Raw genomic sequence first — 25,204 nt, 5'->3', positions numbered from 1 at the left:
AGGTCATGTTGCGGCTGTACAGGACATTGGTTAGGCCACTGTTGGAATAATGCATGCAATTCTGGTCTCCTTCCTATCGGAAAGATATTGTGAGACTTGAAAGGGTTCAGAAAAGATTTACAAGGATGTTGCCAGGGTTGGAGGATCTGAGCTACAGGGAGAGGCTGAACAGGCTGGGGCTGTTTTCCCTGGAGTGTTGGAGGCTGAGGGGTGACCTTATAGAAGTTTACAAAATTATGAGGGGCATGGATAGGATAAATGAACAAAGTCTTTTCCCTGGGTCGGGGAGTGCAGAACTAGAGGGCATATGTTTAGGGTGAGAGGGGAAAGATATAAAAGAGACCTAAGGGGCAACTTTTTCACGCAGAGAGTGGTATGTTTATGGAATGAGCTGCCAAAGGATGTAGTGGAGGCTGGTACAATTGCAACATTTAAGAGGCATTTGGATGGGTATATGAATAGGAAGAGGTTGGAGTGATATGGGTCAGGTGCTGGCAGGTGGGACAAGATTGGGTTGGGATGTCTGGTCGGCATGGATGGGTTGGACCGAAGGGTCTGATTCCATGCTGTACATCTCTATGACTCTATGACTCTATGACTCTCTTGCCTTACTTTACATAACTGTGCACCTTTTGTCTCACTATGAATTCCTGTTACTGGTACCTTTTCTGGCAATAGTCCCTCAGGAGTACATACTGACTGAGAGGATCCTTGGTCCCTTAATATTGTAACCTCCTTACCTACTGCTCCTGGCTATGTGAATAAACTTTACCCTTGCATGTATATTTTTTAAGCAGATCTGGCACTTCCTCCTTAATCAACCTCTGATTACTTTGTATACTCTGAGGAAGCTGCCTAAGTTTCCTTGTGCTATTTTATTACTAGTCCAACAAAACTTCCAGGTTTGTCTGGTTTTCCTACATCTGGCTTTCTGCTAGCCCATCAGCAGTGTGATTTCACCAGAACCATTTAACTTCTTTGTCCCCCTCAAGGGTTTCTTTTTTACCCTGTGTTAAGTTCTCCTTATGATCTTCACTGAGATCTACCTTTCTCTTTCCACGTGAGGATTTCTCTTTGCCCTAATTTCTCACCCTTGTGGACTGAAATTTATTCTGGAAGCCAAACCATGTTTTATGGACCAGCTCATAGTCATCATCCATTTTGCTGTTTTAACTCTCTGCTCTTCCCCATGAGTTTGCACTCCTTCTTCACTTCGCCTACCCTCAGCCTTTATCTCTAGCCTTTTAAGCTGACTTTCCTTTTTAAATGTCAGTTTTTGAAGTTCAAAAGCTGCTGTTCAAAAGTTCAAAAGTTCTTCTGCTGCTCTGTCTTTTTATCTCTGTTCTGCTACACTCTCCTTTTCCCTCTCTTCTGCTTTTAATCGTAACTCAAACCATTTCATTTCTGCTGCCCTTTCCTTATCTCTTGCCTCTCACTCAAGCTGCTTCATTTGCAATTGAATTCTTGCCATCTCTATAGATTCTGATGGTTTCGCCAGCAAGTTTAAATGCTGAGCTACTACTGTAATTATCTCTCCTTTTCTCACAGAAGCAGGAAGTTCTAATTCCAGCTTCTCTGCTAATTCCTGTATCTTGGTCGTATTCACTTTTTGTAAAACTTTCAAAGTCACCGCATCCTCTTCCAGAAAACTTTTGGTGACTGAAAGAGACATTCCTACTTCAGGCTTTGTCTACCCAACCATATCAACACTCGAAATAAAGACACTAGCACCTACCGCTCACTCTTGAAAATCCCGGACGAGCCCCCCATCTGTTATGGACTTGGCTAGACCACTCAAAACATTCTTAAGCAGGCAGCCCAGACCATAACTTTGCAATTTGTTTCAGCAAGTGTACATGAAAGTTACCCAGATTAAGTTAGCTAAATTGACTAATGGATTTTAAAACAGACAAAAAAATTATTCACAAAATTATACAATGAAATACAGAAAAGAAGAACCCATACAGAATTCAGTCTATCCAAACTAGACTTAATTAAGCTGTTCTGAATATACACAACAGTCCCAATAAGCAAACTCATTTTAAAAAACAGTATAAATGGAACACATGCTTACAGGTTGAAGTTGAAGGGCAGAAAGAGAGAGAGAGTTTCCATTGAACTCCTCAACAGTTCAAGACTGAACCAAACTGCTCAGCTACAGAGCTGACCACTCCATTTTCATTATGTAGGTCACTTCTGAAACATGACCACTTTGGCCTGAAATCTCATTTATCTACATATAAACAAAAGGCCTCTCAAAATCATTTTCATCCCTGTACTAAACCAGACTGATCTGACCCCAGCCGGTTTATTGTCCCTCTGAAACAAAATCAAGGACAGAGTATACTTGAGCCAAGGAGCAGCTTTTAGAATAAAAAGGGACTAGCTTTGTGACAAGTGATCCATCTCAATATCTTCCAGAGATCCCCAGCATCACAGGCGCCAGTCTTCAGCCAATTCGATTTGCTCCACACACAATATTTTGAAACTGAAGAGGTTTATGGACTCAGACAATGTTCTGGTGTTAGTAATGAAGAAATACTCTAGATTCTGTTGTGCCTCTTGTTAATCTGTTTCAGTACTGCAACACCATTGGCATCTACTCGACCATGTGGAAGCTTGTGCAAGTATGTCCCCAACACAAAAAGCAGCAATCTAGCCAATTACCATCACATCACTCGACTCTCAGTCATCAATAAAGTGATGGAAGATGTCATGGTCAATGCTGGCATGCATACCTGATTAACAATAATCTGCTCACTGGAGCCACTCATCTCCTGACCACACACAGTCTTTATTCAAACATGGACAAAAGAGCTGAATTCCAACAGCGTGGAGAGAGTGACAGTTCCAGGCATCAAGACTGCACTTGACTGGAGCATTAAGCTTCCCTGCAAAACAGAGTCAATGGAAATTGAGTGGTGGGGGAGAGGTTCACTGCTGGTTGGACTCATAACTATCATCAAATAAGATAATTGTGCTTGCTGGAGGTTAGTCATCTCAGCTCCAGGACATCTCTGCAGGAATCTCTCACTGTAGTGTCCTCGGCACAACCATCTTCAGCTGCTTCATCAGTGACCTTCCCCTCATTGTAAGGTCAGAAGTTCACCGATGATTGCACAATTTTCAGCACCTTTCACGACTCCTCAGATACTGAAGCAGTCCATGTCCAAATGCAGCAAGACCCGGGACAATATCCAGGTTTAGGCTAACAAGTGGCAGTATTGTTTGCATGATATGAATGCAAGGCAATGACCATCTTCAACAAGAGAGAATGTAACATTCACTCCTTGACATTCAATAGTATTGCCATCACAAAATTCCCCTGTATCAACATCCTGGGAGTTACAATGAGCAGAAACTGAACTGGACACACCACATACACCCAGTGGCTATAATAGCAGGTCAGAGGTGAGGAAACCTGCAACAAGAAGGTGCACTAAGGAAACATTCAACTCTTAACTCCCCAAAGCCTGTCCACCAACTACAAGGCATATATTGTGAGTGTGATGGAAAACTCCACACTTGCCTGTATGGGTGCAGCTCCAGTTCAAGAAGCTTGATACAATCCAGGAGAAATCAGCTGCTTAATTGATCTACATTCCTTCCATCATTGACGCTCAGTAGCAGCTGGATGTACCATTTACAACATGCACTTCAGAAATTCACCAAGACTTCCTCAACAGCAGTTTTCAAACCCACAATTACTACCATCTAAAAGGACAAGGACAGCAGATACATGGGAATACCACCACCTTTAAGTTTCCTTCCAAGCAATTCACCATCCCGACTTGAAAATATATCCCCATTATTTTGGTGTTGCTCACTCAAAGTCTTGGTGCTTCCTTTTCAACAGCATTATGGGTACTCCTCCACCAAATGGACTGCAGCAGTTCAAAACGGCAGCATATCACCACTTTCCCTCGGGGAACTATCAATAGGTATTAAATGCTGGCTTAGCCAGAAACAGTCAGAAAAAGAGAGATGGGCTTTGAGGGAAACATTTTCTAAGGAATGTAATGGCAAAATTGATGGTCAGCACAATCATTCAACTGTTTTGCATTCCTGAGCCATTCATATCGTACTTAAGATTTGGTCTCTCGTAGCTTGCTCATGCATTGCTTCTCAAAGAACTTCGAAAAAAATTTTTCTGCTTACTGCCAGAAGGAAGACTGCTATCTTTGTGGTCAGTTTTGCTTGCATCTCCTCATATGAATTCTGCACCTACTGTTTCTATACTAACATGGTTGACCTTGTGTGGTGATGACCCTTCGTCAGAATTGAAGAAAGGGAACATTAATTTTCCTTTACAGATGCTGCCAGACCTGTTGACTCTGCCCAGCATTTTCTGTTTTGATCTCAATTTCTCTAGATATTGCCTGATTACTGTGCATATCACATAGTGACTACACTTCACATCTACTTCAGTGGCTTTCAAGGACTTTGGACTGTCTTGTACATGAAAGGTGATGTATAACAATAGCCTTTCTGTTTCTCAGTTAGTACAAGAGCACTTTTACCTCAAATAGCCACTCAACCTCTCATTTTCCTCTTTCAAATAACTCATAATAAATTCATTGCTGATCCATATTCTTAAACCAGTGAAGAAATTTACTCATGTGCCACAGGAATTATATGTAGCAGTCAGTGTATTGTAAATTATTGAAAACAGCACAAAAATGAAAGAGACCCCAGAGAAGCCTTATTGCAAACGATGTTTGTCTATATCGACAAGACAATATGAACCAACTGTGAAAAAAAAAGTTTTAAAACCTGCAGTGTAAAATTTGTGTCAGTAATTACAAGGTCAGTTCTTTTGTAATAGAATTGATTTAGCTTAATCATATGAAGTAACCAGAACAGTGTTAAATCATCCAAATGAAAGGGCTGAGATATTTCCATTTTCTCCTGAATGTTCATGTATCAGTGGCAGCTATCCATTAGCATGATGGTGATAGAATAGCTCTCTGATGCTGCATTTCTTTCTCTTGGAGAACAAGATGTTTCCAGGTTTATTCTGTTTATTTGCTGAGTGAACATCAGGTGAAACTGAGCATGCATCTTATGATCAGAACTATGGTGATGTTGGGAATTCTTTCTTTACTCATAGCGTGGGTGGAAATCTATTTTGGCTGCATCTCAGTACGTGATTATAACAAATCAAATCAAATGAATCATTTGTAACCTCTTTAATATGATGCTCAGTTTGAGTTTCAGCCAGGGACACCCGGCTCTAGATCACATTGCAGTCTTAGTCTAAACATGGAAAATAGAGCTCAAATACAGAGGTGAGCGAAATGTGTGTGACTGAGCTTATCATGAAGACAACATTTGACTGAATGCATCAAGTAACCTTGGTAAAACTGGAGTCTCAAATGGAAACTCCCCACTGATGAGAGTCATACCTGGCACAAGTGAAGGTGATTGTGGCTCTTAGAGGCCAATCATTTCAGGCCTCGTATATTACAACAGGAGTTCCTCAGGGTAGCTTCCTGGGCACAACCATCTTCAGCTGCTTCATTAATGACTTGCCCTCCATCATGAGGCCAAATGAGGGGATGTTCACTGATGATTCCACAATTAGAACCATACAGAACAAAAAAAGTTATGGCACAGAGAATGTTCAGCAATCACATCTGTGCCAGCTGAATAAAGTCATCTCATCCTACCCACACTTAGAGTCCGTCACTTTGCTGGTGACAGAGTTCCAGATGCACGTCCAGGCTCCTTTTAAACATGTTGAATGTTTTCTGCTTCAAACACCAAACTGGACATTAAATTGCAGAAAACCACCACCTTCTGGGTGAAAAAGATTTTCTTCATCTCCCTCTAATTGTTCTACTGATTACTTTAACTCTCTGCAGGCTGATAAGTGACGTCTCTACTGTATATCCTACCTAAGCCCCTCACTGATGTGTACACCTCATTCCAGCCATCCGCTCAGAGATTCTGAGAAAAGCAACCCTGGTGAATCCAATCTGATGTCATAGCTAAAGTAAAGTGACTGCAAGAGCAGGTCAGAGGCTGTGAGTTCTGCGGTGATTCATTTTTCTTTCATGTCTCCAAAGCCTGGACACGTTCCACAAGACACAATTAGAAATAGAGCTGAAAATGTGTTGCTGGAAAAGCGCAGCAGGTCAGGCAGCATCCAAGGAACAGGAGAATCGACGTTTCGGGCATAAGCCCTTCTTCAGGAAGGGCTACACATTTTCAGCTCTGATCTCCAGCATCTGCAGCCCTCATTTTCTCCACAAGTTAGAAATACAATGGAATAGTCTCCAATTGCCTGGATGAATGCTACTTCAAAAACACTCAAGGTACGTCACATCATCCAGAAAAAGCAACCAATTAAGAGTCATGTAGCACGGAAACAGACCCTTCATCCAACCAGTCCATGTTGACCATAATCCCAAACTAAACTAGTCCCACCTGCCAGTGCTTGGCTCATATCCCTCCACACATTTCTTATTCATATACATAAATAAACGACTTCCACATGTTGTAACTGTACCCACATTCACCACTTCCTCTGGAAGTTCATTTCACACACAAATCACTCTCTGTGTGAAAAATTACCCCTCATGTTTTTTTTTATCTTTCTCCTCTCATCATAAAAATATGTCCCCTAGATTTAAAATCCCCCACCCCCAGGAAAAGATCTTGGTTATTCATCTTATTTATATCCCTCATGATTTTATAAACTTCTATAAGGTCACCCCTCAACCTTGCACATGTCAGTAAAAAAAATCCCAGCCTATCCAACGTCTGTCCATAACTCAAATCCTCCTGTCCTGGCAACACCCTGGTAAATGTCTTCTGAATTCTTTTGAATTTGATTAATACCTCATCCACCATCTTAAGCATTCACTCTCTCCACCTCTGCCTCACAGTGGCAGTAGTGTGTATTATTTCCAATTTATCCTTTGGCAGCAGTCTCCAAATTGGCACTGTCTACCACCTCAAAAAGCAAGGGCAGGAGATACAAGGAAACAAGTTCCCCTTCAATAATGGTCCCTTCTGACTTGGAACTAAAGGCTTTCCTTCACTATCAAAATTGTCTACCTAGCAACACTAGGTGAACCTATACCACATGACTGCAGAGGTTCAAGGAGGCAGCTCACTACCACATTGTCCATCATAATTAGGAGTGGGTGATACATGCTAGTCTTGTCATCAAAACCCACATGCAAGATTTAAAACAGAAAGAATTTTGAATCTGCTTCTGTAGAGTTTATAACAATTGAAAACCTTTTGTCGAATATTTGTATTAATATTGTTTGGGAACAATCCTAGTGTGGGGGGGGGGGAGTGGGGGAATGGTGCCGTGACGTACTACTGTGACTGAAGACCTGCTGGTGCATTGAAACGGGACTTCCTTCTGAGTGAGGGACTAACATACCACCACTGACCCACTCAAAATTCTTGAAACATTAAATTGCTGTGGAGCAGCTGATATCAGCAGGGTTGTGTTCCCCACTGACTGTTTCAGGTAATGGAGCAGAAAATCCAATCATCCAAAATGTCCCAGCCAGAATGTAGGAATAATGGGCAAAGATTCAGTGGACTGGATGACTAGGAATGCTCCATAATGGTTTGGATTCTATCATCACTATTCACTGTACCCATTAGTGATTTTGATCGAAAGCCATAGATCAAAATGTGCCTACCCCTTGAAGGTAGGTAGTATTGTAAGTTGTGTAGGTTCAAGTATCAAATTGTTGCAGTCTGTGTGATACAGGCACAGTGCAGTTAGGAAGGGAAAGCAACCTCAAGTGTCTGCTGGCTGGAGCTGATAACTGGACGGTGCCGAAAGCTGACCTCTAGGAACATCAGTTCATGAACTTTGCCGAATATTTCTCTCAGACACTCATTATAACATGTTTCACAGCAGCTAAGTGCCCTCAGGTTGTGAAATCATACTGTAATGAATTTCCAATTACAATACATATGATATAAATGTAACAAGGTTGACAGCCAAGTTAAAGCAATCTCAGAACACAGCTCTGAGTAACTCTGATATTTGACAAGAAGGGGGAGGATGAGTAATTGGAATCCTATTGAGTAAAACTGAACAGGTCTGTAAGCATTACATTTAAGATATGAAGATATGAAAATGTTCAGGATATTGCTGTTGCAAGAGCATTCAACAACAGAAATTGCCAAGACCATGAACTATTTTAGAACATGAGTCTACATAACGTGGCATTATAATTTATTTCTGAGAAATTCAACATTTTGAAATGATGAAAGGAATTAATAATACTTGCACCAAACATACTGGACATTGTGGAAAGGGTTAAATACCAAAGTCAAAAATTAGCAGCTAGTAAGTTGAAAAGAAATTTAGGCAGATTTTTTTTACACTCTAAAGACAATGGAAAAGTGGGTTAATGAATACATTGTCATTGAATAAAAAGCAGAATCTCATGAAGGTACTTAAGAGGTCACTGGCAGGCCTTTCTTGAGAGCAAAGATTATAGACACAGTAGTGTCACCTGCCAAGAAACATTGTATTAAAAAGCAATTCCAGTGGGGAGACAATGGCTGTTGTTGGTACCACACTCACTCATGGCCTGGGATTGTTCCTGGACCTCTGGCCAGAATGGTTTGATGGTTAGAGGAGAGTCGTGAGGTGGGGGTCATGTAGGAGGGCCATTAGCAGTTAGGACAGGGAGTGGTACTCAGGGGTCTCAGCCCATGCCCTGCAAAGCCTAGTCTCTCGATCAGATATAGAGTCCCTTTGAAAAAGATGCTCCACCAGCAGCACTGCAAGAGACAACAAGCAAATGTGTCAGGATCTGCGAGTCGTAAGCCTGACGTGGCATACCTCCCTACACCCATCACCCTACCACTGGGTTCATGCCAATTAATGAGGTGAAAAGACCATCCTTGGGGCTTCCTGTCTGAGACCTCTTAGGAATGGAAGCAGGATGGCACAGGGGTCTCCATTCCCAACCCTCCCACCTTCCTAAATACCCCCAGCTTGTCACAGAAGAAGGTGGCTTTGAGCGACAATTGTTTGAAAGATGGGAGCTAGGAACAAGTACGAATGCTGATTGGGACTGATCTTAATGGATGCATTTTTCAGACTTTGTTGACTGATTCCATGTTTTAAAATTGCTCAATTCTTATCAGCATTATCTAAAATGGTACCTGTCACATAGGAAGATGGTCACGGTTGTTGGAAATCATTTATCTCTACTCCAGTTCATCTCTGCAGGAGTTCCTCAGGGTAATGTCCTGGGAGTTCAGCTACTACCTTCAGCTGCATTATCAATGACCTTTCCTCCATCATAAGGTCAGAAATAGGGATGTTCACGAACAATTACACAATGTTCAGCACTGTTCATCACCCCTCAGTTACTGAAGTAGTCCATGTTTAAATGCAGCAAGATCTGGACAATATCCAGGCTTGGGCTGACAAGTGGCAAGTAATATTCATGCCATACACATACCAAGCATTGGCCACATCCAATAAGCCAGAATCTAACCAGCGACCCTTGCTGTTCAACGGCATCACCATTTCCCTCCATCTACATCCTTGAGGTTGCCATTGACAAGAAACTGGACTGGACTAGCCATTTAAACACAGTGGCTACAAGAGCAGGTCAGAGCCTAGGAAAGCCTGCAGCAAACAACTCACCTCCAAAATCTGTCCACCCTCAACAAGGCATAAGCCAGTAGTATGATGGAATATTCCCCACTTGCCTAGATAGGTACAACCCCATCAACACTGGAAAAAGCTTGACAACATTCAGGACAAAGCAGCCCGCTTGATTGGCACCACATCCATAAGCATCCATTCCCTCCACCACTGATGCTCAGTAGCAGCAGTGTATACTATGTGCAAGATGCACTATAGAAATTCACCAAAGATCCTCATACTGTGTCTTCCAAACCCACAACCACTTCCTTCCAAAAAGACAAGGCCAGCAGATCTATGGAAACACTACTACTTGCAAGTTCCCCTCGAAGCCACTCATTATCCTGACTTGGAAATATATCACTGTTCCTTCAGTATCGCTGGGTGAAAATCCTGGAATTCCCTCCCTAATGGCATTGTGGGTCAACCTATAGCATGGGAACTGCAGTGGTTTGAGAAGGCAGTTCACCACAACCTTCTCAAGGGTAACAAGGGACAGGCAATAAATACTGGCCCAGCCAATTGATAGCCACATCCCATGAATGAATAAGAAATTAAACTCGTAAAAGTCTTACAGTTTATAAGCATCAGTCAAAACATTGGGACACTACTTAGCTTCATTGCCAATTAAGTACTTTTGTCATTACTGTATTATAGATATGGATTGACTATTATTAGTGAACTGTAGTTCAGTTATTCCATCTTATGGTGTCTATTGTTATTTTTTCAGGTTCCCTGTTAAGCCGAAGGACAAGCAGCTTGAGAAGTGAAAGCTATCACTCAGAAATTCAGAGTCTGATTTTCAATTTGCACCAGCGATTAATGAGACTTTTAAGGATCCACTTTCTGATGGGCACAGTGTGCAGCTATCGACTTACCTGAACACTTATAGGTTGACACACGACTGGGTAAAATGGTCAATCACGCTTCTCTGTGGCTCACGTCAGTGGTTTTGTGTGTTCTGTGTTACTGTGGAACCAACTCCACCCAGAAGAGTTTGCAACATCGAAAATGGAAGATGGAACAATCAAAAGCAAGCTTAGTAACCCATCGGCGTGTAAAACGTGGCTGGGTCTGGAACCAGTTCTTCATTGTGGAGGAGTACACTGGAACAGAGCCACTCTATGTTGGAAAGGTGAGGTTAACCTGTAAGACTTTCTTTTGTTTTTCAAGAGATTGGTGCCAGTTGACATGAAGCTGCTGAATTTTACTTAAAAGCAGATACCTACCGATTTTTCTGCCATCTTTGAACCTTTTTGTAAAACTGTAGAACTGCACAAGTCAGAATAATCTCAACACGTGCTGCAAAATGAATAGTATTAGCTATTAATATTTACTGAAACTAATCATTTTCTTCACCTGTTTTAATTGCAAGTTCTGGATTGCTTGTCCAGTGACACTGATTACAAATGTAAAACTGAGTTATTTTCAATATTTTTTTCTGTCCAGTCCAGTTGAAAAATGACAAGACTGGGTCCAAACTCTTCAATTTCACCTCTGAATGGAGAGGATGATTACTGAGTTAGGTGTAAAATTGACATTTTACCCAATCACTCGGGTTTCCCACAGAGTGAGAAATGACTCCTGAGCCATGTTACAAAGGGATAGTTGGGTCCACTAATTGCTCAGGATGGTGGAGAAAATGAAACACTTCTCTTGTTACCATAAGTGCAGTGAGCTCTACATAGATCGGAGTTTGATCTAAGGTACAATATCACATCTGATATTCTTCAACCAGGGACAAGGGGAATCAATGAAAATCTCCATATAGAATATCATTTCAGACCAACATCATTGACCTTTCAAACAAAGGTCAGGAGTGCTTCTTTCTCAATAAACAAAACTTAATTTGATATTGGAGCTTGAAGCTCTGCTGTGAGATTATCGTAATTACAGACAAGGATGAAGAATTTAACATACAACAGCTCGCAAGAGAAAATTGTTTTAGTTAGCAGAAAGAACAGAAGGTGGTGGCAAAATTAAACAGTATGTCTATGATTAAGAAAGCCAGAAGATGCATGTAGACACAACTTGATATATCACATATCAGGCAGAACACTGAAGGTGATCATTTGTTGTGTTAGATTTTCCAAACATGACCTTTCAGCAATAGAACTCAGAAACTACAATAGTGAGGAATCAACACTATATGATGTCTACACTGAGAATATGTCAGTGATTTACATAACACCAAACTGTAAGCCTGCTTCAGCTCATCTACTGCTGAAACCCTTTTGTTAGCTCCTACGCAACTATTCCAATGTATTTCCAGCTGATCTTCCCACCCTCTGTCAAGCTGCTGCCATCCAGTACTCAGCTGCCTTTTGTTATGACAGGTCCCTGGGCAAAGTTCCCCGATTTGTTACTGTTTCAAATGAATTACCCCAACTTGTTAAGCTTCTGGAGGAGGACGAATGAACTGTCCTTCTTTAGTCATCTTCTCCCTCAGCTGGCTTTAGCAACATTAATTTAAGATAGATCCTCTGTGGATACATTTCTCTGACCCAAATGAACTTGGAGCCAATTGAACCAGGCTTCCTTGAATCAACATAAATAGTAAGTTTATCAATTGCTTAAATTGAAAAGAATTAGTGGTGCAATACACATGCATAAAGATTAAAAATAAGAGGAAAGTATATAAAGATAAAACTGAAAAGAAAGCAGATATACCAATTAGACTTTGAATTGTTTGGAAAGAGCGAATCATTGAATAATTGCAGGAATCATACCAGTGGCTTTAAGCTTGGGAGTTGATTTGTTTTTTTTTGAGATTCCAGGTTTTGTAGTTTGATTGAAGTACCTTTCTCCAGAATTCTTTCTGAACTGGCTTCCAGCTTCAGAGTGAGAGAAGGTCTTCCTTCACCTACAAAACCGAGGGAACAGGAAATAGTTCCTTGACTGTGACCTTCACTGCATGCTAATGCTGAAACCCAGGTAGGTACACACAAGAGGTCCTACTTGCCTACTCCAGTAGAGTTGAAACTGACTTTTTAACTTTTTCTATATATACTGGAGGGTAAAATTACAAGAGGTTTTTTTTCTGCAGAGGAGGGTGAGATAGTCAGGCTTCACACACCTCTTCTTGTTCAGCATCTCTCTGTTTGAAGCTGCCCTGACATTTTGGGAGCAATAACATTACTGAAAACAAAAACAATGCTAGCTTGTTCTCTGCCCACAGTTGCTGCCTGACCCATTATGATTTCTAGCACTTTTTCTTCCCTGACAATGTAGATGTGTGATACTCCATGGGCTTCACCCATAACTTTACAAGCAGTCATGAATTTAAATATGCATTTTTCCCATTGCAGCCTTCCTTTAAAAGCAACACAGTTTGGAATTTTAAGTGAAAAAATGTCTATAAATTATTTGGGGTTTTGATATCATATCATGACATCCATATTCTTACTCACACAAAGTCCTGTTCACTGAATCACACCAGGACTTGCTGACACACATTAGCTCCCAGATGAACAATGCCTCAAGTTTTGAAATGCTCATTCCTGTAGGGCCTAGCCATTATCTCTGTGATCCCCTCCATCATGACAACCCTAAATAATACCTGCAGTCCTTTTATTCTGGCCTTTTGATCATCTCAGATTTCAATCATTCCACAATTGATGACAGTCTTCAACTGATTCGAGCACCAAAATATCCTTTTCTAAACTTTTTTTCACATCTTTATCTCATGCTGCTTAAAATCTACATCTTCAACAAAGCTGTAGATCACCCAGCTACTCAGGGTCATATTGAGTTTTGCAATGCTCCTGTGAAACATCCTGCAAAGTTTAATGACATTTGTGGGCGGCACGGTGGCACAGTGGTGTCTCACAGCGCCTGAGACCCGGGTTCAATTCCCGCCTCAGGCGACTGACTGTGTGGAGTTTGCACGTTCTCCCCGTGTCTGCGTGGGTTTCCTCCGGGTGCTCCGGTTTCCTCCCACAGTCCAAAGATGTGCAGGTCAGGTGAAATGGCCATGCTAAATTGACCGTAGTGTTAGGTAAGGAGTAAATGTAGGGGTATGGGTGGGTTGCGCTTTGACAGGTCGGTGTGGACTTGTTGGGCCAAAGGGCCTGTTTCCACACTGTAAGCAATCTAATCTAAGAAACATATTGAGTCCAGATTGCTGCATTATCATTATGATAACATTATGAATTATTTATCTGTTGTGGTTAACCACATATGGGAGGAGGACATTGCTAGGGTCTTTACCTGAGCATAAATAACTTGTCGACATTGAGGGAGGCTTGAGTTAGGTCATAATGTTTCACTGTGTGAATAGGCTGCAGCTTCATTCGCAACAGGAGTTTAACAAATATTGCCTTGTTGCTAACGCAGCATCACATTCATCAAAACTAATTGAAAGTGAACCTCAATGATGTAGAATGCTTGGGGCAAGAGAAGATACCAAAGGATGTTTGGACATCTTACATTGATTCAGCCCTTAGTGATTATGGTGAAAGTTTCCTGGCTGTGATGAATACTGAGCTTTGAAAATGGAAATTAGTTCTGGAAATGTTAGTACAACTCCCAGTAGCACACAGCCTGGAGCCTGATACACTTTGATCATAATAGATTTCTTCTACAGCCTGTAGTTGGAGAGTGTCGTGATTTGAAAACCACACTGTTTCAAAGCTCTTTCCACAGTGCCTTCAGCCTGCACCACTTCTTTCAAGCTAATATTAAATTTTGCAATTTCTTTGGTTCTGAATCTGTCGGGTTCTTAACCAGTCAGATGACCTCTGACTGAGGTTTCCCATCATCTCACCATTCCTGAGGCCAGACCTGAAGACATGTTGCACTCTCTTGGCGAGGGTAAGGGAAAAGAGGGGATCTGTGGAAAGTCGCATCTGTTTTAGCTGTGGCCATGACACTCTGGAGTAATGTGCTGGAAATCAAACGCTACTATTCCTGGAGTCACAGAGGAGAGTCATACAGCACAGAAACAGACCCTTTGGTCCAACTCGTCCGCACTGATCAAACATCCCAATCTGACCTAGTCCCATTTGCCAGCATTTGACCCATATCCACCTAAACCCTTCTTAGTCATATACCCATCCAGATGCCTTTTAGATGTTGTAATTGTAAGAAATCTGCCTACATTGCTTCCTCTAGCAGCTCATTCCATGTACAAAACACTCTGCAGTCATCCTTGAGGTCCTTTTCATATCTTTCCCCTCTCATTTTAAACTTGGGGCCTCAAGTTCTGGACACTCCCAACCTAGAAAAAAAGATCTTGTCTATTTACACTATCCATACTCTTCATGATTTTATAAACTTCCATGAAGTCACTCCTCAGTCTTCGACGCCCGACGTAGAAAAGCCCCAACCTATTCAACCTCGCCCTGTATCTCAAAGCCTGTACTCCTGGCAATATTTTTGTAAATCTTTTCTGCTTCCTTTCAAGTTTAACAATATCTTTCCTTTCATAGGCAGATCAGAATTGAAGGCTGTATCCTAAAAGTGGCCTCACCAATGTCCTGTACAGCCAAAACATGATGCCCCAAATCCTATGCTCGATGTTATGATCAATGAAAGCAAACATACCAAATGCTTTCTTCATTTCCCTGTTTACCTCTGATGCCACTTTCAAGGAAGTATGTCTCTGCGCCCCTGGGTCTCTTTGTCTGGCAACACTCCCCAGAGCCCTACCATTGACTGTATAAGTCCTGCCCTGGTTTGCCTTACCAAAATGCAACACCTCACATTTATCTAATTAAATTTCACCATGGTGGCTCAGTGGTTTGCACTGCTGCCTCACAATTCCAGGGACCCAGCTTTGATTCCAGCCTCGGGTGACTGTCTGTGTGGAGTTTACACGTTCTCCCCGTGTCGGCACGGGTTTCCTCCGGGTGCTCCGGTTTCCTCCTACGGTCCAAAGATGTGCAGCTTAGGTGAATTTGCTATGCTAAATTCCTTATAGTGTTCAGGAATGTGCAGGTACGTGCATTAGTTAGGGGTAAATGTAGAGTAAGAGGGTAGGGGATTGGGTCTGGGTGGCTACTCTTCAGAGGATTGGTATGGACTTGTTGAGTGAAATGACCAGTTTCCACACTGTAAGGATTCTATGATTAAAACTCTGTCTGCTACTCCTTGGCCCATTGGCCCATCTGATCAAGGTCCCGTTGTATCTGAGATAATCTTCTCCACTATCCACTTCAACACATATTTTGGTGTCATCTGCAAACTTACTAATCATGCCTCCTGTATTCACATTCAAATCATTCATATAAATCATGAGAAGCAGTGGACTCAGTATTGATTCTCTGGGCACACTGCTGGTCATAGGTCTTCAGCCCAAAAAGCAACCCTCTACCATCATCTTTTGTCTCCTACCTTCAAGCCAATTTTGTATCCATTGTGCTGGCTCCCCCAGATTCCATGTGATCTAACCTTATTAATCATTCTACTATGCGGAATCTTTCTTTGTTGAAGTCCATATAGACAATTTCCCACATACAAAACCATGTTGACTATCCTAAATAACTCCTTTTCCTCTCAAATACATGTAAATCCTGTCCCTCAGAATCCCCTCCAACAACTTACCAATCATTGACGTAAGGCTCACCAGTCTATAGTTCCCTGCCTTTTCCTTACAGCCTTTCTTAAATAATGGCATCTCATTAGCCAACCTCCAGTCTTCCAGCACCTAACCCGTGGCTGTCAATGATACAAATATCTCAGCAAGGGGCCCAGCAATCTCTTCACTTGCTTCCCACAAAGTTCTAGGAAACACCTGATCAGGTTCCAAGATTTATCTACCTTTGTGCATGACAAGACCTCCAGCACCTCATTTTCTGTAACATTGACTGTTTTCAAGACATCACTATTTATTTAAGGAGAAAGTGAGGACTGCAGATGCTGGAGATCAGAGCTGAAACATGCGTTGCTGGAAAAGTGCAGCAGGTCAGGCAACATCCAAGGAGCAAAGCAAGGAGCATCCTGAAGAAGGGCTTATGCCCGAAATGTCGATTCTCCTGCTCCTTGGATGCTGCCTGACCGGCTGCGCTTTTCCAGCAACACATTTTTCATCACTATTTATTTCCCCAAGTTCCTGATCTTCCATGTTCTTCTGCAATGCAAATAGTTACACAAAATACTTATTGGTATCTCACCTATCTCCTGTGGTTCCACACATGGACAGCCATATTGATTTTTATGGGGCCCTATTCTCTCCCTAGTTACTCCTTTGCCCTTAATGTACTTCTAGAATCTCTTTGGATTCTCCTATCCCTATTTGTCAAAGAAATCTTGTGTCCTCTTTTAGCCCTCCTTATTTCCCTCTTAAATATAGTCCTACTACCCAACGTTTGTGAGAAGATTTGTAGCTCAGATGCTCATTGTTGTGGTTCTGTTCGCCGAGCTGGGAATTTGTGTTGCAGACGTTTCGTCCCCTGTCTAGGTGGCATCCTCAGTGCTTGGGAGCCTCCTGTGAAGCGCTTCTGTGATCTTTTCTCCGGCATTTGTCGTGGTTTGAATGTGTCGCTTCCGGTTGTCAGTTCCAGCTGTCGTTGCAGTGGCCGGTATATTGGGTCCAGGTCGATGTGCTTATTGATTGAATCTGTGGATGAGTGCCATGCCTCTAGGAATTCCCTGGCTGTTCTCTGTTTGGCTTGTCCTATAATAGTAGTGTTGTCCCAGTCGAATTCATGTTGCTTGTCATCTGCGTGTGTGGCTACTAAGGATAGCTGGTCGTGTCATTTTGTGGCTAGTTGGTGTTCATGGATGCGGATCGTTAGCTGTCTTCCTGTTTGTCCTATATAGTGTTTTGTGCAGTCCTTGCATGGGATTTTGTACACTACATTGGTTTTGTTCATGCTGGGTATCGGTCCTTCGTTCTGGTGAGTTGTCTGAGAGTGGCTGTTGGGTTGTGTGCTGTTATGAGTCCTAATGGTCGCAGTAGTCTGGCTGTCAGTTCGGAAATGCTCTTGATATATGGTCTTGTGGCTAGTCCTTTGGGTTGTGGCATGTCCTCCTTCCGTTGTCTTTCCCTTAGGCATCTGTTGATGAAATTGCGTGGGTATCCGTTTTTGGCGAATACATATAGGTGTTCTTCTTCCTCTTTTTGCAGTTCTGGTGTACTGCAGTGTGTTGTGGCCCTTTTGAATAGTGTCTTGATGCAACTTCTTTTGTGTGTGTTGGGGTGGTTGCTTTCGTAGTTCAGGACTTGGTCTGTGTGAGTTTCAGTACACCAGAACTGCAAAAAGAGGAAGAAGAACACCTATACAATGTATTTGCCAAAAATGGATACCGGCACAATTTCATCAACAGATGCCTGAGGGAAAGACAACGGAACAAGGACATGCCACAACCCAAAGGACTAGCCACACTACAATACATCAAGAGCATTTCTGAACTGACAGCCAGACTACTGCGACCATTGGACTCATAACAGCACACAACCCAACAGCCACTCTCAGACAACAACTCACCAGAACGAAGGACCCCACAGATTCAATCAATAAGCACATCGACCTGGACCCAATATACCGGCCACTGCAAAGGACAGCTGGAACTGACAACTGGAAGCGACAGATTCAAACCACTACAAATGCCGGAGGAAAGATCACAGAAGCGCTTCACAGGAGGCTCCCAAGCACTGAGGATGTCACCTAGACAGGGGACGAAACATCTGCAACACAAATTCCCAGCTCGGCGAACAGAACCACAAGAGTCCTACTACCCTTATACTTCTTTAGGGGCTCCACTCAATCCCAGCTATAATGAGCAAATGTCTCCTTTTTCTTGACCAGAGCCTTAATTTCTCTTGTCATCAGCAGTCCCTAAACCTAACAACTTTGCCATTCACGCTGACAGGAACATATTGTTTCTGAACTTTCATTATCTCATTTTTAAAGGCCTCCTACTTACCATTCATCCCTTTACCTGCAAATAGGCTTCCCCAATCAACTTTTGAAAGTTCTTGTCTAATACCATCAAAACTGGCCTTACTCCAATTTAGAACTTTAGCTTTTTGAACAGTTCTATCCTTTTCCATAACTATTTTAAAACTGATAGAATTATGATCACTTGCCCTGAAGTGCTCCTCAATGACACGTCAGTCACTTATTTAAGTTCTCAACAGACGGTCAAATATTGCTCCTTCTCAAGCAGGTACACTTACATAGTTAATGAGAAGCTTTTCTGATACACATTTAACAAGTTCATCCCCATCCAAGCCCTTCATACCATGACAGTCCCAGTCACTTGTGTGAAGGTTCGATGAATCTGCCACAAATCCCAATTGCCTCTAAGAGAGAGCTATCCACAATAAAATCAAAGCCGACAAGTTTGCTTGAATAACAAAATAAAATAACTATGACACTCTTAATGTTAACCAAATTTTCTAGTTCATGTACACACACACACACACACACCCCTGCTCAAATGAACACATTATTAGATTAGATTAGATTACTTACAGTGTGGAAACAGGCCCTTCGGCCCAAAAAGTCCACACCGACCCACCAAAGCGCAACCTACCCATACCCTTACGTTTACCCCTTACCTAACACTACAGGCAATTTAGCATGGCCAATTCACCTAACCTGCACATCTTTGGACTGTGGGAGGAAACCTGAGCACCTGGAGGAAACCCACGCAGACATGGGGAGAACGTGCAAACTCCACACAGTCAGTTGCCTGAGGTGGGAAATGAACCCGGGTCTCTGGCGCTGTGAGGCAGCAGTGCTAACCACTGTGCCACTGTGCCGCCCACATAGTTAATGAGAAGCTTAACTATGTGGGCGGAATGGAGGGAAAAAAAAGTTGAACGACTCACTGCTCTGCATCAGATGTGTTAGCTCCACAATGCTTTTCCATTCTTCAATGACCAGTCTGTAGTTTATTGGCTTATTTGGACTCTGACAATGCTGTCACTTTAAAAGGTTATTTTGTCCTTTTTTTTATGAAGACAGGTTTTAAGGCAGAGGTGCCGAACCGGTAACTGCAGATGACTTGTGTAAATGACTTGTGAGCCCTTGAGGTTTTGTTTAACAGCCTGAGTAGGGGTGCGGCCAGCTCTCACAGATCTAGATGTCTGGGATTTGCTTTTTTTCCAGTAACATCAGAAGCTCTTGAGGTGTCAAAAGAGATGAAAGCTTCAGTGACTGTATCCTGGCTGCGACACTCTCTGAATATTCTCGATGTTTTTTTCCTCCTGGATTGGAGAACTGAATGTGAGAATCTGTGTCTGAATTTGCCTTTTTGCTCAGCATTGTGTTCATGGGATGTTACTGTATTGGAACAGTTAATTAGTAATAGTTACTGTATCTGTTTTTCTGCCAAGTTTTCTAATAGATAAGTTATTCCAAATTCCTCTTTTGTTTGCATTTTAACTGTAGTGATTAAATAAATTTGCATGGTTTAATGCCAAATAGTTTGGCCAGTTGCTTTGCATCTGGAACACAACATCTCATATCTACCTTTAATATAAGAAAAAGTTAGGGTCTAGGTTACCTTCTTAAAATATTTTGAGAAGGTCTGTTCTAATCCAAAACAGGGTCATTTTTGTTGACTTTGAGTATTAGTGTTATTTCTTTCAGCATTTCAAAACATGCTTTTTCTGTATACAGAAAGAGATTTTCAGAACATTAAAGAAGCAACTTTACATAGAAGGGAAGAGAAAAAGATTAATTTTGGAAGTCTCCTTGCTTCGCTATCTGTGTCCTTCTCCTGCCATGATTAAACTGACCAATTAAAAACTTGATCCTATGCTGAGCTCTCCAGAACCTACAAGGAATAGTGCCAATATGCTTGGACATCTCCAGGCCTACAACATCTCCAAAACATAACAGTGTTTCCTAGCCAGCATTTAGCTCCATCTGCTTTTCCAAGAAGTAGATAATTCATTGTATCTTTTTCCCCTTGTAAGTCGTAACCATTTTTCTCATTTTCAATTTGCTGTCCAAAAAAAGGGCATCTTTTATATAACTCAATCCTGTAAATAAATGAAAAGCCATTATAAACTTGTTTTATTACAAGTTATATGGCACATAGACAACATGGAGGTGATGGCCTCATGATATTATCAGTAGACTATTAATTCAGAGACCAAAATAATGTTCTGAGTTCAAATCTCACCGTGGGAGATGACAAAATCTGAACTGAATGTTTAAAAATCTGGAAAAAGGAAACTTTGCTGTGGGTCTGCAGTCAGACCCACAGCAAAGTGGTTGACTCTTAAGTGCCCTCTGAAATGGCCTAGCAAGTTGTTTACCTGTATCAGGGAAAAAAGGAACAAAACTAGGTGGCTCACTGGGTATTGACCTAGGTGCCAGAAATGACAATGGCCAAAAAAATCCCCATCAATCCTGCAAAGTCCACCTTACTAACATCTGGAGCAAGTGCCAAAATTATCACCCATTGTTGTGTGGGTGTGGTCTGTTGGAATAACAGCTTCACATACTTTCCTCACTGCCTCAGCGACATTTGGGAAATATGTTTGGATCCAATTTGCCCTGTTTTGCGGGGTCAGTGCAGTCTGATCCAGGTTATCAAAGACTACCATGAACTGTGACCAATGAAGTTGGATGCTTTCCATTTTGTTGACTACACCTATTTAGTCCCTCCCACAATATTTATTCTCTACAAAGCCCTATCCATATGAGAAAGGATAATACCCACAATGATCCATGTGTTTGAGCCAGGACATTGGAATCTCATCCCTCCCTGGTGTAGGGCTGGCTTTCTTCCGCAAAGGTGGGTGTCGTAGGTCAGGGTGGATCTTCTTCTGGATCTCCTTGAGTTGCTGGACGGTCTCCTTCCATGGGTCTTCACCGAAGGGATGACTTCCAAGTTTATGATTTTATTCCCCTCACCTGGACCTTCCCAAATGTTCTGTGGCCTTTGGCCCGAACCTCTGTGACATCTTTGACCTTACTGTTCTCTATAGGTTATCACTATTCAATGCTGTTTAATTTTGTTTGGTCAATTTTCTGTTTGGCTTGATTTCTCCGGACGTGAATAATTTAGGATGTCCAATATTGGACCTGTGGTGGCTTGACCACAGCAGTCTCACTATTGATCGAGCTGGTCGGGCCCCAAAGAAAATAACTGCTGGACTGGGTTTGCCGCAGATGGGATACCACAAGGTTCAGTGCTGGGACCGCAGCTGTTTACAATATACATTAATGATATAGATGAAGGTATTAAAAGTAATATTAGCAAATTTGCTGATGACACAAAGCTGGGTGGCAGGGTGAAATATGAGGACGATGTTATGAGAATTCAGGGTGACTTGGACAGGCTAAGTGAGTGGACAGATACCTGGCAGATACAGTTTAATGTGGATAAATGCGTGGTTATCCACTTTGGTGGCAAGAATAGGAAGGCAGATTACTATCTAAATAGCGTCAAGTTAGGTAAAGGGGAAGTATAACGAGATCTAGATGTTCTTGTGCATCAGTCAATGAAAGCCAGCATGCAGGTACAGCAGGCAGTGAAGAAAGCTAATGGCATGCTGGCATTCATAACAAGACGAAAGGAACAAAGAGGTCCTTCTGCAGCTGTACAGGGCCCTGGTGAGACCGCACCTGGAATATTGTGTGCAGTTCTGTTCTCCAAATTTGAGGAAGGACATGCTGGCTATTGAGGGAGTGCAGCGTAGGTTCATGAGATCAATTCCCGGAATGGCGGGTCTATCATATGTAGAAAGATTGGAGCAACTGAGCTTATATACACTTAACTTTCAAAGGATGAGAGGCAATCTGATTGAGACGTATAAGATTGTTAAAGGATTGGACATTCTGGAGTAGGAAGCATGTTCCCACTGATGGGTGAGTCCCGAACCAGAGGACATAGTTTAAAAATAAGGGGTAGGCCATTTAGAATAGAGTTGAGGAGAATCTTCTTCACCCAGAGAGTGGTGGATATATGGAATGCTCTGCCCCAGAAGGCAGTGGAGGCCAAGTCTCTGGATACTTTCAAAAAAGAGATGGATAGCGCTCTTAAAGATAGTGGAATCAAGGGTTATCGGGATAAGGCAGGAACAGAATACTGATTGTGGATGATCAGCCATGATCGTAATGAAAGGTGCTGCAGGGTGGATGGGCCGAATAGCCTACTCCTGCAGCTATTGTCTATTGTCTATTGTAAAGGAACCAACAAGAGAGAAAGACATACTTGATAACATCCTTAGCAATTTACCTGCTACAGATGCGTCTGTCCATGACGTTAAGAGTATCCACCACACAGTCCTTGTGGCGATAAAGTTCCACCTTCATATTGAGAATACTCTCCATTATGTTGTGTGGTACTATCACTGTACTAAATGGGACAGACTACAAACAGATTGAGCAACTCAAAACTGGGCATCCATCAGCCGCAGCAAAATTGCACTCCAACACAAGCTATGACCTCAGAATCTGTTATACCTCCAGTTCTATCACTACCATCAACTCTGGTGCTGCACCCTTAGTCATAATGTTCCAGTTCTACTATAACTCTGGCATCCACCCAACAATGTGGAAAATGAGCTGGACACAAAAGCAAGACAAATCCAACCTGATCAATTACCGCCCCATCAGTCTACACTCGATCATCAGTAAAGTGAAAGAAACGGTCATTAGCAGTGCTATCATGCAGTACCTGCTCAGTGATTAACTGCTCAGTGATGCTCTGTCTGGGTTCTGCCAGGGCAACACAGCTATGATCTCATTTTGTTCAAATATGGACAAAACAGCTAAATTCCAGAGATAAACAAAGGCTGATATCAAGACTACATTTGACCAAGTGTGGCATCAAGGAGCCCGAGCAAAACTGGACTCGATGGGAATTGGGAGAAAGATCTCCACTGGTTGGAATCATGCCTGACACATAGGAAGATGGTCATGGTTGTTGCAAGTCAGTCATCTCAGCTGCAGGACATCTCTGCAAGGGTTCCTCCGGGTAGTGTCTTCAGCCTAACTGTCTTCAGCTACTTCATCAATGACTTTCCCTCCATCATAATGTCAGAAGTGGGGATATTCACTGATGTTTGCCCAATGTTCAGTACCATTCACAACTCCTCAGATATTGAAGCAGGCCATGTCCAAATGCAGCTAGATTTAGACAATATCCAGGCTACAAGCTGACAAGTGGAAAATAACATTCGCGTCACAGAAATGCCAGGCTATGACCATTTCCTGTAAAACACAATTGAACTATCGCATCTTAACATTCAGTGGTGTTACCTTCAATGAATTCCCCACTGTAAAAATCATGTAGGTTATCATTGGCCATAAACTGAACTGGATTAGCCGTATAAACACAATGGCTACAAGATCAGATGCTAGGAAATCTGTAGCGAGTAACTTGCCTTCTGACTCCCCATACCAGTCCACCACCAACAAGGCTTAAAATTAAAAATCAGGTTATGATTAGATTAGATTCCCTACAGTGTGGAAACAGGCCCTTTGGCCCAACAGGTCCACACTGACCCTCTGAAGAGTAACCCACCCAGACCTATTTCCCTCTGACTAATGCACCTAACACTATAGGCAATTTAGCATGACCAATTCACCTGACCTGCATATCTTTGGACTGTGGGAGGAAACCGGAGCAAACCCACACAGACACAGGGAGAATGTGCAAACTCCACACAGACAGTTGCCTGAGGCAGAGATCGAACCCGGGTCCCTGGTGCTGTGAGGCAACAGTGCTAACCACTGAGCCACCATGCCACCCCGATTATAGTCCAACCTGTTATAGGCCAGCACGTTTACTTGGAAGCACTAGCTTTCGAAGCACTGATTCTTCATCAGGTGGTTGTAAAGCAGGATCATAAGACACTGAATTTATAGCAAAAGATTACAGTGATACAATGGTACATTGAACAAACCTAGACTGTAAAGTCTTTCAACTTTTAGAATGGGTTTGCAGAAGACACAAGTCAAGATGATGTACTTCCCACTTGTCTGGATGATTGTAGTTCCAACAACACTCAAGAAGCTTGACATTTTCCAGGCCTGAGCAACTGGCTTGATTGGCACCACATCTACAAACATCTGCTCCCTCCACTGCTGATGCTCAGTAGCAGCAGAGTACGATCTACAAGGTGCACTGCAGGTATTCACCAAATATCTTTAGATAGCACATTCTAAACACACGGCCACTATCACCTAGACAAATGAGAGCAGCAGATACATGGGAACACCACCACCTTTAACTTGGCCTCCAAGCCATTTACCACCCTGATTGGAAATATATTACCATTCGTTCAATGTCACTGGGTCAAAATCCTGGAATTCCCTCCCTAAGGGCATTGTGGGTCAACCTACAGCAGACCAACTGCAGCTACTTAGAAGGCAGCTCATGTCCTACTTTACAAAGGCAACTGGGGCAAGCAATAAATACTGGGCCAGCCAGCAACACCCATGTCCCACGAGAAATTAAAAATACACAAAACCGTTAGCTATTCATCTCCATTCATTTCCTCTACAGTATTTGAACATTTTCTTTTCATTTTTCTCTCAAATTCTCAACTTGTATCATATTCAATGTATCTGCTATAACATTATCTCTTCCAGGAATGTGCATAATTTTTACACTGAATCGTTGAATCAATAAGTTCCATCTGAACAATTT

General features: G+C 42.2%; 1 protein-coding gene across 1 annotated transcript in view; it reads left to right on the top strand.

Moving 5' to 3' along the window:
* LOC122560006 (cadherin-22-like) overlaps window positions 1–25,204 on the top strand; it is an 837,716-nt gene that overhangs the window by 127,684 nt on the left and 684,828 nt on the right. Inside the window, exon 2 of the mRNA XM_043710157.1 lies at window positions 10,374–10,778. Within this exon, the coding sequence (XP_043566092.1) occupies window positions 10,557–10,778 (222 nt within the window). The 5' untranslated portion in view covers window positions 10,374–10,556. The remainder of the gene's footprint in view (window positions 1–10,373; window positions 10,779–25,204) is intronic.

This window comes from Chiloscyllium plagiosum, chromosome 20, assembly GCF_004010195.1.
Source record: "Chiloscyllium plagiosum isolate BGI_BamShark_2017 chromosome 20, ASM401019v2, whole genome shotgun sequence".
Taxonomy (NCBI): Eukaryota; Metazoa; Chordata; class Chondrichthyes; order Orectolobiformes; family Hemiscylliidae; genus Chiloscyllium; species Chiloscyllium plagiosum.
The sequence above is the reverse complement of the archived record's forward strand: the minus strand, read 5'-3'. Positions and strand labels throughout refer to the sequence as shown.